This window comes from Rhinolophus ferrumequinum, chromosome 25 (assembly GCF_004115265.2).
Source record: "Rhinolophus ferrumequinum isolate MPI-CBG mRhiFer1 chromosome 25, mRhiFer1_v1.p, whole genome shotgun sequence".
Taxonomy (NCBI): Eukaryota; Metazoa; Chordata; class Mammalia; order Chiroptera; family Rhinolophidae; genus Rhinolophus; species Rhinolophus ferrumequinum.
Genome location: NC_046308.1, coordinates 5330358 through 5346686, shown reverse-complemented (window position 1 = coordinate 5346686; position 16329 = coordinate 5330358). Strand labels below are relative to the sequence as shown.

Below are 16329 nucleotides of genomic sequence, written 5' to 3'. Positions count from 1 at the left end.
AACCCTCCCCAAAGAATTCCTAACAGCTCCCATCTTTCGCAGAGCACTGCACTTAGCCAGACCACAGCCAAAGTGTAATCAGGTGGGCTGCTCTTCCAAATCTTCATTCTTTTAATGAAAGATTTGCAATGTTTATAATGTTGTAGAAGGAACGAAAACTTAGTGTCATCGTCTCTGTAGCTGTTTCGCACAGGAGAAAGTTTAATCGTCTAGCCTTAGGAATGTTTTTCATCCGGGGCTTTGGAATATCATGCTGGGGCAGGGCCTGTGTGCCACATGTGTTCCCAGGTCACGGGGGGCTACATTTCTACTTAGCTTGCAGAGCATCATATGATCGTGGGACGTTTTTGCAGCAAATTAGTCGTAGTGCATTCATTAGGTTCTGTAAATGTAAGGTTAGTTCTGGCAGAATGGTTTGGAGTCACAGTGGACTCAGCAAATGCTGGTTGAATTAGTGAATGAGTGAGTGAGTGAGTGAGTGAGTGAGGGAATGAATGAGTGAATGAATGATGCTTTTTGGTCCTATTTGACTACAAAGACAAGGAGGAATGTAGAATCCCTGATCTCAGAGTAAGTAGTAATAGCCCTCAAGGATTTGCTGTATTCAGGAGCTTTGCATTGGTAACTAATGCTCAGCCAGGAAGTAAACAATTGCTGAACTTTTTAAATGTGCGTATCTTTGGACATGGCAAATCCACTTTTAGGAGTGTATTCTACAGAAAAACTCGCACAAATGGACAGTGATGTGCCTATGGAAGGGTCAAGCACTGCAGCACAGTTTATATCGTGTTTCCCTGAAAATAAGACCTAGCTGGACAGTCAGCTCTAATGCGTCTTTTGGAGGGAAAATTAATATAAGGGCTTATATTAGTTTTTTGCTTAAGGTCTTATATTAATTTTTGCTCCAAAAGACGCATTAGAGCTGATTGTCCGGTGAGGTCTTATTTTCAAGGAAATACGGTAACAGTGCATAAACTATGTCTGTCTGTCCATCAGTAGGGGTGGGACGTGTAAGAGGAGGCTATGAAGTGAAATTGGCTTGTTTCTTGATTCAGAAACAAAGTGTAGGATTTGTTGTTAAAGGACAAGAGGCAAGTTGCAAAACAGTAGATGTAAGGCATGGGCTCCTTTCTTTAATAATAATATGTATATATTCGTATGTGCCTGGCTAAACTCTGAAAGAATGTTTCAAACCCTTAAGGACATTGGTTTCTGAGGGCCAAGGTCCCGGGTTTGGGTGAACCCTTCCTTTTTACATTCTGTATATAACCCCTTGTCAGTGGGGACCCTCTAGTACCAGCTGGAACCCACCAGTCAGTTTGGGGGCAGCCCTTCCGGCCCCCCTGCTCTCCAGCGTACACCCCCACCCCCAGTCATTCCAGACCTGGCACTCAGCCCCTTCTTCAGTTTCCACAAAAACAAAAATCACCCTCACGCAAGACAGTTTTCTTGACAGTTTGGGAATCGTCAGAAAGGGTCCCACATAACCTCATTTCACAGCAATTTACCTAAAATTTACCCAGGAATGTCGTGTTCTTCTCCCTCTGCTAAGGGTGGCAGTTTGGCTCTTAGCTTCTCTTTCCTAACCTGCAATATTAGCCCATCTTGAGGGTCTACTGATGAAAATACGTCCCATTTAGTGGCATCCACCCTCCTTAGAAGACAGTTGTGGTTATGAATTGGGGGCGTAGGGGGACTCATATGTGCATTTCTGTAGTATTTAATTTTTCTTAACTACAAGCATGGAGCTTGTATTGCTTTTGTATTCAGAACAAAACCCAGAAAGATAAACTAGCAAGTCCTCCCCAAGCCCTGTATGCTCGCCTTTGTGGCTAAACCGTGGTCCCAGCTGGGATGGAGGGACCACGGCCAAATGGTACGGCCTCCCCCATACGAGGAGGAGAAATTGGAGCCAAGGGTTGTGGGCACAGTTTCTACTCTGATAAAGACCCCGCGGGAATTTGGAAATTTGCACTTTGAAAAGAAGCCCTCGGTGTGTTGGGTTTGCTCTGACACATAAATAACAGGAGGTATTTCCATCCTGGATGGAAGAGAAATGGCCCACTGTTCTAGGGAGGCTTTCTTGGTCACCTGAGAGTGCTGCGCCGCCCTGCGCAGAGGTCAGGGCAAGACAAAACAATTTCTGTTTTTCACAACGAAAGCACTTAAAGAAAAAAATCCGGACATGCCGGGCAGCCACTAAAAAAGAAGGTAGGTGGTGCTCATCCTGTAATAACACCACCCACAGCAACAACGAAATGGCCCTTCCGAGCTTCCGCGGTGTGCCAAGCACTGTGCCGGCGTCCTCCGTCCTGGGCCTTACAGCACAGCGACGATGTCTCCACCATGCAGGTGGGGAAAGTGAGGCCCAGGGCAAGGAGGACGCTCGCACAGTCGCTCAGCTACCGAGGGCAGAGCCGGGGTCCGCGCCCCAGCTGGCTGGCCCTGGCCCCCGTGTTCTGTTTGGACGTGTGCGTGACTCCAAACATGGAAGAAACTCCAGAAGCCAAGACATCGAGCGCTGGTTATTGCCGGGGGATGGGGAATTACAGGGCATTTTTACTTCTTTATTTCGCCATTGTTTGTGTTGTTTATAGCAAGCATGGGTTCGTCTTTACCGGTTTTGTGATTACAAAAGGATGGATCATAGTGATGGTGGGAAAAAATATTCTAAAAAATACTGTTACTTGCTTTGTGACTTGCCTTTGTCCTGGCTTCGCCCCAACATGATTTACCTTTCTAACAACTTGACGGATGTTGTTAAGTAGATTCCGTACATTCACCCATGAAAAGTGTACACTTCAGTGGCTTTTAGTTTGCTCACAGAGTTGTGCAAGCATCCCCACTGTCTAATCCCAGAACATGTTCATCACCCTAACAAGAAACCCCGTACCCATTCGCAATTACTCCCCTTTCCTCGCCCCCCAGCCCCTGGCACCCACTAACCCACTTCCTGTCTCTGTGGATTTGCCTGTCCTGGACATTTCCTCTACTCGGACTCGTGCAATTCGTGGTCTTTTGTGCCTGGCTTCTTTCGTTGTTTTTAAGGTGCATCTCTGTTGTAGCGTGAATCAGCGCTCCACTCCTTTTTATAGCTAAATAATACTCTCCTTCATTCCTACGGATAGGCCATGTTTCATTTTTCTGTTTGTCAACTGATGGGCGTTTGGGTTGTTTCCACAGTTGGACTATTATGGATAGTATTGCCATGAATATTTGTGTACAAGTTTTGTGTAGAGGTGTGTTTGTTTCTCTTGCGCATGTACCTAGGAGTAGAATTCCTATGCCGGGGATAACTCCACGTCGAGGTGTTTGATGAACCGCCACTGTTTTTTTATCCACACTTTTTCTGGGTGCTGCAGCCAGGCAGGACCAGGGTTTCAAAGAGCTGTGGGCCCTTAACTAAAAAGCCCTTGATTATGGGTTTCGGACGAGATGAAGGATTTGTCATTCCGATTTTAAAACCTTAATTTTAAAACATTCACCTGGGGTAGAGAAGCGTCCCTGGGGGTGTCTGAGGCTTGGGCTCTGACAAGGGGCTGGGTGCAAGTCACCAGAAAGGGCCCTGTGGACGGGTGGTGTTTTCATTCCTGCGTCACCCACCACAGACAGCGGGGGGAGAGCATTGTGGCTGAGCACTAAAGACTGGCTGTCCCCTGTGACTGTGCCCAGCGGGCAGGACCTGACCGTGGTGTGTCCCATAACTGGGGAAAGAGGCAGCTGTCACCCAGATATAGTTACTGGAGGAAGCAGGGGACAGTTGTGAGTCACAGAGCGACACATAAATAGCAGAGGTGTCTCTAGATGCGACCATGCAGTGAAGCTACCCGGCCCTGAAACCTGCCCCTCCGCCCCCTCTCCTGCCCAGGTCAGTGCAGAAACACTGGAATGGCTACCAGGAGAAGGTGGGATGGGAAGGTGACACGCTGTGACAAAACACCGCTCCTCCTGTGTGGAGGATGTTCCAGAGAGCGCTCTGTGCTGGGAGGTGGGCGTAAGGAGGAGGGAGCACCTTCCCAGCCTGCAAGTCTGTGGAACTATTACAAAAGAGCACGACCCACTCCAGGAGCCTGTTTATAAAAACGAGGAATGGCCTCAGTTCAAATGTATCACGTTCCCCTCTTTTCAACAGAGAGGCTATAAAACTTAATTATAAAACATAATTCTAAGGCCATCACTGGCTCCCTGTAGCTGATAGCAGGACCCCAAACCCAAAGGCCGATGGAGGGGAATGACAGAGGCGGAAGTGAAATAATCCTGGGCCAGGGGACTGCAGCCCAGCAGGAGCAGGCCGCTGTCACGTCATGGGGCCTGGGCGGCTGTGCCAGCAGAGGTCCAGGGGCCGTATGTCGAAATCTTTGAAGTGATAAATCAAGCCACAGCTGTTGAATAACTACCTACCCTGACAGTTCTGCCTTTTATATGGCCTGGTTCAAATGGAGAATCTGGGTTCCGAGTTTCGCACTTGGATGGATGGGCGACCTGGGGAGAGCCAGGCCGCAAGGACCTACTTGTCTTTTCACCCCTGGCTCCATCCTTGGCCACCCTTCAGGCCTGTGGGTGGGCACACCAGGGGCACAGGTCACTCTCAGGAGGGTGGCTTCTGGAAGAGACCCCCGCTGGCCCTAGAAGTGGGCTCGGGTGATCTGGGGCAGAGAGCCAGGGGTACACAGTTCCCAGAGTGTTGTCTACAATGGGAAAGCATGGGATCTAGATGGGCACCTCCCCATGGCCCTACAGACCCCTCTGAGGATGGGGTAGAGAGAGGGAGCCCTCGAAAGTCCCTGGCCTAGGGCAGGGACCCTCCCCTCTTGCCTGGCTGTCATGCCGTCACTGCCAGAAAACACATTTGCCTAAAGGGGACAGCTCCACCCAACTCTTCTCAGCTCCACCCAACTCTTACCATGTGGAAGTACAGGGCTACTATCACCAGACTCCTTTGATTTTTTTCAAGAGCGTTTGAAATCCAGATTTCTATCGGAAATCTCCTAATTTTGAAAGCACCCCATGAACCAAACAGAGCACGTCTGCAGAGGTAGCTCTGGGACTGCCAATTTGCATCCTCTGACCTGCATACAGTACCAAAGCCCTGATGCCTTGGCCAAACCCTAACCCTCCCACTCTCCTGAGGACTTTTCAACACAAATGGGGGTTGCGGCAGGCCAAAGATGTCTACGTTCTATGAAATGCAGCCTGTGAAATGCATTACCTTAGAGAGCAAAAGGGACTTTGCAAGTGTGCTTAAATTAAGGCTCTTGAGATGGGAGATTATCCTGGATTAGCCAGTGGACCCAGTGTCACCTCAAGGGACTTTATAACAGGGAGGCAGGAGGGTCAGAGTTGGAGAAGGAGACATGAAGAGGGAAGAAGAGGTCAGAGTGAGTGACCAGACTGCTGCTTGGGAGATGGAAGGGGCCGCGAGCCAAGAAATGATGGCAGCCTCTGGAAGCTGCGAAAGGAAAGAAAGCGGATTCTCCACTAGAGCTTCCAGAAGGAACCCGGCCCTACCGACACCTTGATTTTAGCCCTTGAGACCCATCATGGACCTCTGAGCTTGAGAACTGTAAGATCGATTTGTGTGCTTTGTGTCACTAACGTGTGTAGTCATTTGTTCCAGCAGTGATAGGAGACATACAGAAGGTGCTTTGGAGGAGTTTCACAGACATCCCTCCTTCACACCCCGCTCCTCACACTTGTTTCCCAGCCTGGAGTGTGGCGCCTCACCGCATACAGGCTGCATCCTTGGTGGGTGGCCTCCAGGCCCACCTCTTCCAGGAAGCCGTCCAGGCCCATCTAGCTGAGAGCTCCCCCAGCCTTGATGTTGATCTCTCGCATTTTGGCGCCGAATCTTTTGGAGCCATGGCATCCAACCATGTTAAAAATCACTTGAGGGCACTAAGAAACACTGATGCCGTGGCCCTACCTCCATCAATCAAACTGAGGGATGGAACCCGGGCAGGGGTAGTTTTTAAAAGCACCCAGGTGTTTCTCAGGGGAAACCAGGGCTGAGAACAGCGGTGGTGGAGACCTCCTGTTAGCTCCCTCTCTCTGTGTGTGTATATTGTTTCTTGAGTGTCTCTTCGCAGAGCCCAGACCAGTGCCTGGCACTTAGTAGGTGTTTAATACATTTTTGCTGACTGAGTGTGACCATGAATTCCTAAACTGGGGGAGGGAGGGCTGTTCTAGTAATAATTAAATGACTTGCCTTTCATTTGCCGAGCACTAAACACAGTGCTTAGTAACTACTAGTAAATTGAACTAAATTAACTGGGGCAGTAAGCGGTTATTCTAAATAAGCCTTTTGTGAGTTTTCAGAAAGATTCTTCCATGGTCTCACTTGTGCCCATGGTGTTTGTTTACTTCATTCATTCCACACTTCTCTGCGCCCCTACAATGTGCCAGGCTCCGAACTGAGCTGCTGAGGAAATACAGATGAAAGCGGTCGCTCCAGCTGAATGGAGGAGACAGATGTGGCCCAAAGAAGTGGAGCGTGTGCCACAGCTGCCACCCGTCATTACTCTTCTAATGAAAATCACAGGCCTGGTATAGATTCTTTATGGCACGAGTATCACCTCCGTGAACACCTGTGGTCTAAGAGCAGTGATTCTCAAAGCTGTGGCCCCAGACCTGCAGCACTGCCCTCACTTGGGGACATACAAGGCATGTGGATTCTCAGGCTCTATCCAGACCCACTGAATGAGAAACTGGGGTGTTTTCACAGCCCTCCTGGTCATTTTGATACCCCTGCCTTAAAGCCATGCTTCTCAGCCTTGGCCTTATAGTCCATCACCTGGGGAGCTTTTAAAACCATAAGACTGCTCAGATGCCACCCCACACCCATTAAATCAAGATCTCTGGGAGTAGTGGGGCCTGGGCGTCAAAAGATTTAAAGCTCCCTGGGTGAATGGAAGGAACCACTGCCTTACCATTGGACGGGCCAGTGTGAGAATGCCAACAAATGCCAGCCTGAGCGCTCTGGGCAGGACAGCAGCGTCACACTGGGGCACTGGGAAGGCTCTCGGCGTTCCAGTTCCATCTCCGAGGTTCCTCTCCAAGCATGACCTTTGTTTAGACATGTAGCAGAACCTGCCTGTTCAACTAACACTTGTAGAGTAGGCTCGGGAAAGAAATGTCAGTGATGCTGGCACTGGCAGCTCTGCTTGTTGAGCAGTGATTCTTGATCAGTCATACAGGAAAGGAGCAAGCGGTGAGTCAGCTAAGGAGGGGACCTCGCTCAGAGCCTTCCCTGAGTAGCTCCAGGCACTTTGGGATTCCTTTCTGTCACCTTTGGGTTAGCCTCCCATTTCTCAACTGAGTTAAATCATTTATTACATTTATAATTTACACATATCATTTAGATCATAATTTATGCAATCATAATGTGTATTAAAATTACATGCAATTAGCAAGGGCGTACAAAGCATAATCATCACAAGAGTAGTTACTCCCTGTTGAGTGCTTACTACTGTGTTTCCCCAAAAATAAGACCGGGTCTTATATTACTTTTTGCTCCAAAAGACGCATTAGGGCTTATGTTCAGGGGATGTCATCCTGAAAAATCATGCTCGGGCTTATTTTCCGGTTAGGTCTTATTTTCGGGGAAACACAGTAGGTTAGGCATTAAATTTTGCACTTTACATACATTGTCACAACGAGTTTTAAAACAGTCCAATGCATATGTTTTACCACATTATACCCTTTATCAGGATGAGGAAACTGAGGAGGAGGAATGTTAAGTTATTCACCCAAGGTCACATAGAAAATGGTGGACCCAGGGTTTAAACCTAGGTCTGTCATCAAAGATCATACTTTCAGTAATTGAAAAAAATTTTATTTAAATTTTGTTTTAAATCATACTTTTAGCCCCAGTCTCCACTGGCTCATAGTAAGCAGTAGCACATATGTATATAATACTATTAAAATTACCTAGTACAATATGTAAAGAATATGCTACTGGATAGTGTGTTACAGGTATGCATAAAAGTATACATAATTTAACATGCAGTTGTACATAATATAACCTCAATAAATGCTATATATGAAACAGTGTTACCATTTAAATCTACTTATGTAGTATAGATTATAGTTCATTTGTATCCTAACCGGTGATGTTATTTCAAAAGACCATTGCTGGAATGTTGCATTGAGAATATGTGGCTTCTTTGAAAATACTGAGTGATTACTAAGACACAGTATAAAAGGAAAAAAACAGGATATATACATACATATATATATATATACACACACACATATACATATATATATATATATATATATATATATATGGCAAAATTAGACACATATATTTTATATGCATGGAAAAAATGGAAAGAAAGTACCCCAGATCTTTCACAGAAATTATGATTGGATAGTTGGACGGTAAGAGGTTTTTATTTTCTTCGTGATATTTGGGGCTAGACCAAAACACTAGGGTGCCCCAGATACGCTGGTTTTGGTGTTGCTTCAAACTGGTGCTCGAATTTCAACTTTTCTGCATTTATTTAGTGGACAGGGAGAAACTAGTAATAAATAATTGATAAATATTATATACAAATATACAGACCAAAGTAGAGTTCATGTTCTGGGGGAAAAAAGTATTCCCCACTTTTCTGTGGCTTTTATTCTTTCTCTTTGTAAATTTCCAGCCCCCACAATTTATTGGCAGACATATTAGTTTAAAATGTAGACACTAAAATAAATTACTCATTCCTAGCCCTTTGCCAGGCGTAATTCGGGTTTCCGAATTTCAGCCAACTGCAACACGCGTGGTAAAAAAATACACCACAGACACGGGCTGACGGCAGTGAGGAGTGGTGGTGTTTGTTTTTATATTATACTTCTCTCTTTCTTGTGTTTTGCCAGTTACAAAAGGAATCTCGTTTGGAGACCTGCATTAACCGGCGTCACATTTCTAGCTGGATCCACACACGTCAGCCCCCTTTGCTCAATTCTAGAGAATTTGGAAAATACACAAAGAACGACTTTCCAAATCAGGAAGTAGGCTCCTCAGAATGAATTGTGAAGTGTTCCATTTTCTTCTGGTTTAGGGAGAGTTTGTGTAAAATTGGTATTTTCCTTTAACTATTTGGTAGAATTCGTCAGTGAAGCCATCCTGTCCTTGGCTTTTCTTCGTGGACGTTTTAAATTACTGATTCAATCTCTTTATTTATTATGGGTCTATTCAGATTTTCTGTTTCTTCTTGGGTCAGTTTTGGTCATTTGTATCTTTCTGGACATTTCATCTAAGTTACTTCATTTGTTGGCATATAGTTGTTCATACTCCTTTTTATTTCTGTAAGGTTGGTACTGGTGTCCCCATCTCCATTCCTGATTTTAGTATTAGGTTGGTGCAAAAGTAATTGCAGTTTAAAAGGTTAAAAATAATTGCAAAAACTGCAATTACTTTTGCACCAACCTAATAATTTGAGTCTTTTCTCTTTTTTCTTGGTTAGTCTGGCTAAAGATTTGTCAATTTTGTTGATCTTTTCAATGAATGATGGCTTTTTTAGGTGTTCATTTAAAAAATTATACCACATAAGTTACACAGTTGTCACATACAATCTTTTGTGTGTATAAAATATTGCAGAATAAAAATGGAAAAGAAAGGAAAAAGGAATCATGGTGTAGTTAATTGTCTTACATAGAAAACTTGCGAGGGTCATAGGTCTTATATTTGAGTTCCACACTAAATTATTTGCTTACTCATATAAGCTACTGTCTGAATTCTTATATTCTTTAGATGAAACTAATTCTTAGATTCTTTAGATGAAACTTCTTTAGGTGAAACTAATATCTGCTTCACAAAGAGATAGTTGATACAATGTGAGATACTTAGGTGAAAAGTGGTAAGATGAAACAGTGTTCATGCCAGAGCTAATAGTACTGACAAAACGGACACTGTATTACGGCTGCTGTAAAAGGCACCACGGGTGACTTAAAACAACAGAAATGTATTGTCTCATAGAAGTCCGAAATCAAGGTATCAGCAGGGTCATGCTTTCTGTGAAACCCATAAGGGAGAATCCTGCCTTTTCTAGCTTCTGGTGGTCGCTAGCAATCCTTTGGCAGTTACATAAGAAAATCGGCTTAAACCATATCACTCTATTCTCTGCTTCCATCATCACAAGGCCATCTTCTCCCCGTGTGTCTGTCTTTTCTTAAAGGACAGCAGTTACATTGGATTAAAGGAGGCCCACCCTACTGAAGTATGACCTCATCTTAACTAATTACATCTGTCATGATGCTGTTTCTAAATAACGTCACATTCTGAGGTCCTGGGGGTTAGGAATTCAATATATCTTTCTTGGGGGACACAGTGAACCATAACAGATATTTTCTAAGATAACTATGAACATTTGTCTGTTACTCTCCGATTTTTAGAAGTATATCATATAGTGTCGTTTCTGCTTACCATGGTTTTTTGTTTTTGTTTTTTTCAAACCTCTTCCCTAGATTGAAGATATGTTCAACGAAATCAGATTTAGTGAATATGTAGACACTGGAGAAATAATTGACAAAATCAACTTACCAGATTTCCTCAAAATTTACCTGAATCACCGGCCACCTTTTGGGAACACCATGCATAGCATCCAGAAGAGCTTTGACATCCTCGGCTATACCAATTCAAAAGGGAAGAAAGTTATTCAAAGAGAAGATTTCCTGAAACTGCTTCTAACTAGAGGTAAATCCATAAAGAGGGAAATCTTGTAACATCCTGCGGCTATTCCCACTGGAGAGAGCTGAGTGTGGGGAGACAGACCCGCTGGCATCTTTAATTTGATGGGGTTTCAGCCTGGGGGATGTCCCTGCTGATCTGTGTGGGGTCACGGGAAGGACACTGAACTGGAGACCAGAAGAATGCTGGTTATGTTCCCACTTTCTGAAATTCCAGGACTCAGGGTCCTCACTTGTAAAATGGGAATACAAGCGCCAGCCCTGAATGTCACAGGGCTATTAGGAGATTCGGCTATTATGGGATGCATTTGTGAAATAAAACCACACCAAAGTCAAAATTTCCCCTTTTATCTACTCTTTTCCTCATCATTTTATGTGAGGAAGTCAAGCAGGCATTCTCCCTGGGTGATCGTTTCATCTTAGTCAAACTGGTGGTTCTAATGTGGGGGGACTTGAAATAAAACCAATGGAGCCTTTATCAGAAAGTTGTCCGATTTCGCCATACAAGCCCCAACATATCTCCCCTGTTGGAGTTCCATTTCTAAGACCATACAAGGAAGTCTATGCAATGGTGACAATGGCACTCTCTAGATTGTCATTGTGTCTCAAGAAGGAAATAGTGGACTGATTCCCTTGCAGACCTCAGAACGATGGTACTCGGACATCGTGCTGAGTCCGGAGAACTGACCAGCCACCTTTTTCCTTTACAATACCCAGGCGAGCACATGACAGAGGACGAGATGTCTGACTGCTTTGCTTCGCTGCTGGGACTGAATCCTGAGGGCTGGAAATCTGAGCCTGCAGCCTCCTCCGTCAAAGGTACTGGGGCTGGCTCTGTCCGGGCACGCAGCCGAGCTCACAGGTCTGCTGTAGACTTACGTGTGTGCGTTTGTCTCCTGACTGCAGCAAGCCTCTCTCCTTAATAACCTTACACAACAAAGCAAGTCTGTCGGGAACCCTGCGTGAGTAAGTTATGCAAAGGCCAGTGAGCGGTGGTCACATCTAAGAGAGGAAAGAAAGCTTTTTGGTCCCTTGTTTGTCTGTCTTTTGTGCCTTCTGGCCTTGCTTTTCCCTGTAGTCCCCTGACCCGGTCTTCGTCTTCCCAGCTTGGGCCACTAGCAGAGGATTCAGTTCGGAAGCTGTTTCAGAAGAAGAGGAATTGTTCAGAGGGACTTGATAAGGAGAGGGTGATGGCTTGGTAGGTGGCACGAGCCCCACTTCAAGCTGCCAGAATTTTGAGGTTTTTAAAGATCAGGCTCTCCTTTTCTGCCTGAGGATTTCCCACCTCCTTCTCCTAGTCCCCTCGAGGGAGGAAAATGGCCCTGAAGTGTGGGTTGTGAATTTGAGCTCAGCAGGAATCAATCCAGACCCGTCTCCTGGGCCTGCCTGTGTGGGAATGACTCCAGGGACAGCCCAGGACGCTGGCCTGATGACCCCATGCTGGTCAGAGCCACCACTGTTACTGCCACTGGAGCTGGAAGCAGAGATTCCCCACCAGGCCACCTCCTCCCTCTTCTTGTAAAGTCTGTCCCCAATTGCAAATGAAACAGAGTCCCTCAAGTCAGACAGTACCAGATTCCAGTATCTGGCCCCCTTTCTGGTGTCCTTGGGGTCTCAGAATGTACCTTTCCCAGTGGTTATATATTTATGTTGTGGTCCTAGGTGTCTCGAAACAGTTACATCAAGGACACAGGGCACTTAAGCCTTTCCAGTGAAGTTTGCAGAGACCCAAGTAACAAGTGCTCCAAACTGCAAAGGAAGGATTTTAACCATTTTCCACCCAGGGTTTTTTTCCCCAAGGAATCAAAGCCAAACCACCGCAACAAAGCACCTCTCACTTTTTAGTATCATTTCCTTGTATTTTTGGAAAACGCTTCTGCGTTAGAAACCTCATCCTTATGAAAACACTGGTTTTCTTGTCTGCCCAGGTTCAGAAGTGTGCTATGAAGAAGAACTTCCAGACGAAATCACGGCAGAAATATTTGCGACTGACATTCTTGGCTTCACCATCTCACCCGACTCCAGACAAGATCCTACGGTCAGTGAAGTCATAAGGAATGTGTGAAGCACAAAGGACTTTGTGTGTGAGCGCTTTTGTTTTTTTTCCCAAGAAGCACTAAGTTTCCTGCATTTCCCTACCCCCACTCTACATCTTGAGAACGTTTAGACATTAAAAGCAAATTTCTGTTAAGCGATGGAATTCACAAAGTCGGGCATTCCACTGTTTCTGAAATAGACAAGTGGGTGGAGGCAAGAAAAGCACGGGCAGCTGGGTGTAAATGGTAGCTAGACACCCTGGCCCGGCTTTGTGCCTAAACTAAGGCAGTGCTGCCTGGAGGGGATGTTTGAAGGGAAGCGAAGGTGGTGTGGTCCCTGGGGACAGAGGCGGCCTTGGCCGGCAGCAGGCCTTCCTAGGGACATGCATGACCTTATTCCCTTCTCCTCCAGTGCCCCCTGGACCCTTGCTCTAATGTGGCCTGATTGGATCACCCCTGCCTGCTGTTAGGCTGGAGGGGGGTGCTGGGCTCTCTTGTCTCCTGAGAATCCTTTGCTTATGGCTTCTCGTCAGCAAAACACCGCATCAGCGTTGTGTGGTCGTTGTGAAGAGCATCACTGGTCATGCTTAACTCCGGTGGCAACTGTCAGAGAGAATGCAAAATGCACCCTAGAACACCGTCTGTGCTGCACCGGGGCCAGAAACCACACAGCCAGCCCGCAGGGCAGAGCTCACACACTAGAGTGTGTGAGCCCCTCCCCCCACCAGGAACCAACGTGGCTGACTGACCGCCTCACACTCGCTGGGCTTCAAAACATCACCCCCCCACCCCGAGTAGGCAAAAACGGGCCAGTTCCCCAGCTCAGGGAGGTTTGGGAACATGACTAGGTTTCCAGCAGTGTTTTGACCTTGAAAATAGAATCCCATCATCGTGTAAACAGATGAAAGCTATGGTCTACGTTGTGAGGTCTCCTTCCCGCAGATGTGCCTGGTGTTATTCTTCATGCACGCTCAGTCCAACACAGCCTCCCACCCAAACCAGATCCTTCCCAGGAGGATTAGCATTTGAGGTAGCATTTCTGATCCCCGTCAAGGTACTCTGTGCTCAGGGGCTGAGGTCTGTGTGAGAGAAATGATAGCAGCAGCCTCTCCCGTGCACCCAGCCCTCCCCATGGCACAGCGTCCACCTGGACGGTTGGCACGGGGAGTCTTTGGAACACCCTGGACCATCGAATGGAACCATCTACTCCGAGCCAGGCTGTGTCACTGCGACCTTGGGACAGACGGCATGGGCCAAGGTTCCACAGGCTGATCACGTTGTGTCACCAGGGCTTTGCAACCTAGTTTACATTTTGTTCTTTTTAAAAAACACAAAAAGGAAAACATGCTTTATGAATCAATTTTGCAGCTGCTAAGGGCTTCAGAGATATATTACCAAGCCATTTAAAAAGTTCCCGGGGACATTTTAGGGAACAGGAAATTCTCAAATGACTTGTTCTCTTCGAAAAATAACTCAGAATTGGATGCAGTCTGGACACCAACCAGAGACTTCTTTCATTACAGCTGGCACACTGCTTTCGTTCTTAGCGACTACATGCGTTGGAATCATTGTCTGCAGCAGACTGGACTGATGACCAGGTGGACCCTCTGTGGCTGGGCCACGGTCAGACTCGGGTTGAGATGCTCCCTGTGGCAGAGCCAGCTTCCAGCATCTCTTTAAGTCACAATGGTTATGACATTCATCCAGGAAGGCCAAAATAGCGAGGGACAGCAGGTCCTGTGTCAGTGGCATTCCCACCCCAGCCTGGTCTGTGGGGCCCCTTCTCACCTTCAGGACCCCTCTCTGCAGGTGCTTTTGTTTTGGTGTCTCTCAGTTACTTTGACCAAGGCAGAGAGCAGCATGTTTACCTTTCAACCCCAGGAGGGCCTCTCCACCTTCCATCCTGGCCAGGTAGGCCACGCAGGTAGCGGGGAGGAAGGACATCCATCCAAGGCCGGCCTTTCTGCCCTAGTGAGCAGAGAACTTAGGCTGTCCAATAGTGTGGGTGGCAGAGCAGTGACGCCAGAAAGGGAGGAAGGAGGGCCTGAAGACGGGATCGTGGGCTGTACATCCATCCAGCCTCAGGGACAAAACACCGAACCCCAAGAAGCACACTGGGGTGTTCCTTTGAAGAAAGAACACCATTGATGGGGCCTCTGGCTGCTGACTTCCACATCCTGGTTTGTTGCCTGCAGAGTTCAGGAGCATGTAGAATAGCAGTGGTCTTCCAGGAACCACCAAGAGCCTCCCCGCAAAGCCCACTCTCTGCTGCAGAACCCCAGGCCTCTCTGGCCCATGCTTCAGCTCGGAAAGCCTGGGCTGCGTTCGTTTCCTGCTTCTGCTATTTAATAGCTCTCTGGCTGCCCTTGGGTGTGGCTAATCTCTTAAACCTCAGTTTCCTCCTGGAACACCTGGGGTGCTCGTGAGGATTAAAAGAGATGGCGCAAGTCAAGCGACACAGGGCGTGAGAGCTCAAAATTGGACAGCAGCTCTTATTACTACAGGCGGAAACTGTGCCTGAGACCCGGGAAGACGTTTGATGAGAACTAACCTCTCCCAGTTTGAGTTTTAGCACCAGTTAACACTTGTTCAAAGAGGGGTCTCTGTGGGTTTTGACAGTGGGCCCTCAATAAACATTTGTGGGATGATGGAATGAATGAACCTGAAGCTTCAGTGCCCTTTTCGTAGCTGACTTAGTTTGTGAATACAAGTGCATGGCAGGCCTCACAGGCCTTCTCCATCGTGTTCGGCGGACTTCCCCTGGAAAAGGGCTAGAGAGTAAGTACTGAGGTTCTGAGGGCCCAGCCCCCACCACACCCCCACTGCATGTGTGGAGCACAACAGGAAAGCAGCCAGGGACAATCCAGAAAAGAATGACGGTGGCTGTGTTTCGAACACATATAGTGTTGGACACGGAAACCTGGATTGTGTTTAATTTCCACGTATCATGAAACCACCGTCTTCTTTTGATTCTTTTCAATTACTAAAAATGTCGAAACCATTCTGCACTTGTGGTCCACACAGGACTAGCCGCCCGGATGTGTCCCCTAGGCTGGAGTTTGCTCTCCCTCATAGGCCAGGATTACCCCTCCCAACAGATTTTTACAAATGCAGTGAATCTGTACAACATACCTGACTGGTACTCTTCAAAAACGTTGAGGTCGGGACCAACAAGAAAAGACTGAGAAGCTGGCACAGATCAGAGGCAACTAAAGGAGACCCAATGACTAAATGCAAAGTGGGATCCTGGGTTTCTGGAACAGACAGTGGACGTTAGGAGGAACTGGCGAGACTGGCATGAAGTCTGTAGTTTAGCCAATGGCGTGGTACCAGTGTTAGTTTCTGTTTCAATCACTGTCATGGTTCAATGTGCACACTCGGGAGGCTGGGTGATAGGTCTGTGGGAACTCTCGGTTCTGCCTTTGCAACTCTCCTGTAAATCTAACATGATTTCAAAATTAAAAAAAAAAAAAACAAGAAAGAAAAGAAGAAGAAATCTACCACCTTTCCGACTCAGTCACCCTGAATTGTTTCCATGACCTGCCCTAGGCCTCAGGTTTTAAGCAGAGGCTCCTAGAGCCAGTCAGGGCCTGCTGCTCCCCACTGGCTCTCTCTGTCT

General features: G+C 46.8%; 1 protein-coding gene across 3 annotated transcripts in view; it reads left to right on the top strand.

Annotated features, from left to right (window-relative positions):
* The window catches only part of CFAP251 (cilia and flagella associated protein 251), a 58631-nt gene extending 42536 nt beyond the window's left edge, over positions 1-16095 (top strand). For 2 of the 3 annotated variants that reach the window (XM_033097843.1, XM_033097841.1), the window contains exons 20-22: positions 10453-10681; positions 11392-11493; positions 12603-12874. In XM_033097843.1, the coding sequence (XP_032953734.1) occupies positions 10453-10681; positions 11392-11493; positions 12603-12739 (468 nt within the window). In that variant the 3' untranslated portion in view covers positions 12740-12874. Of the gene's footprint in view, positions 1-10452; positions 10682-11391; positions 11494-12602 lie in introns of all 3 variants that reach the window. The other variant, XM_033097842.1, reaches the window with a different exon arrangement.
* The last annotated feature ends 234 nt before the right edge of the window (positions 16096-16329 follow it).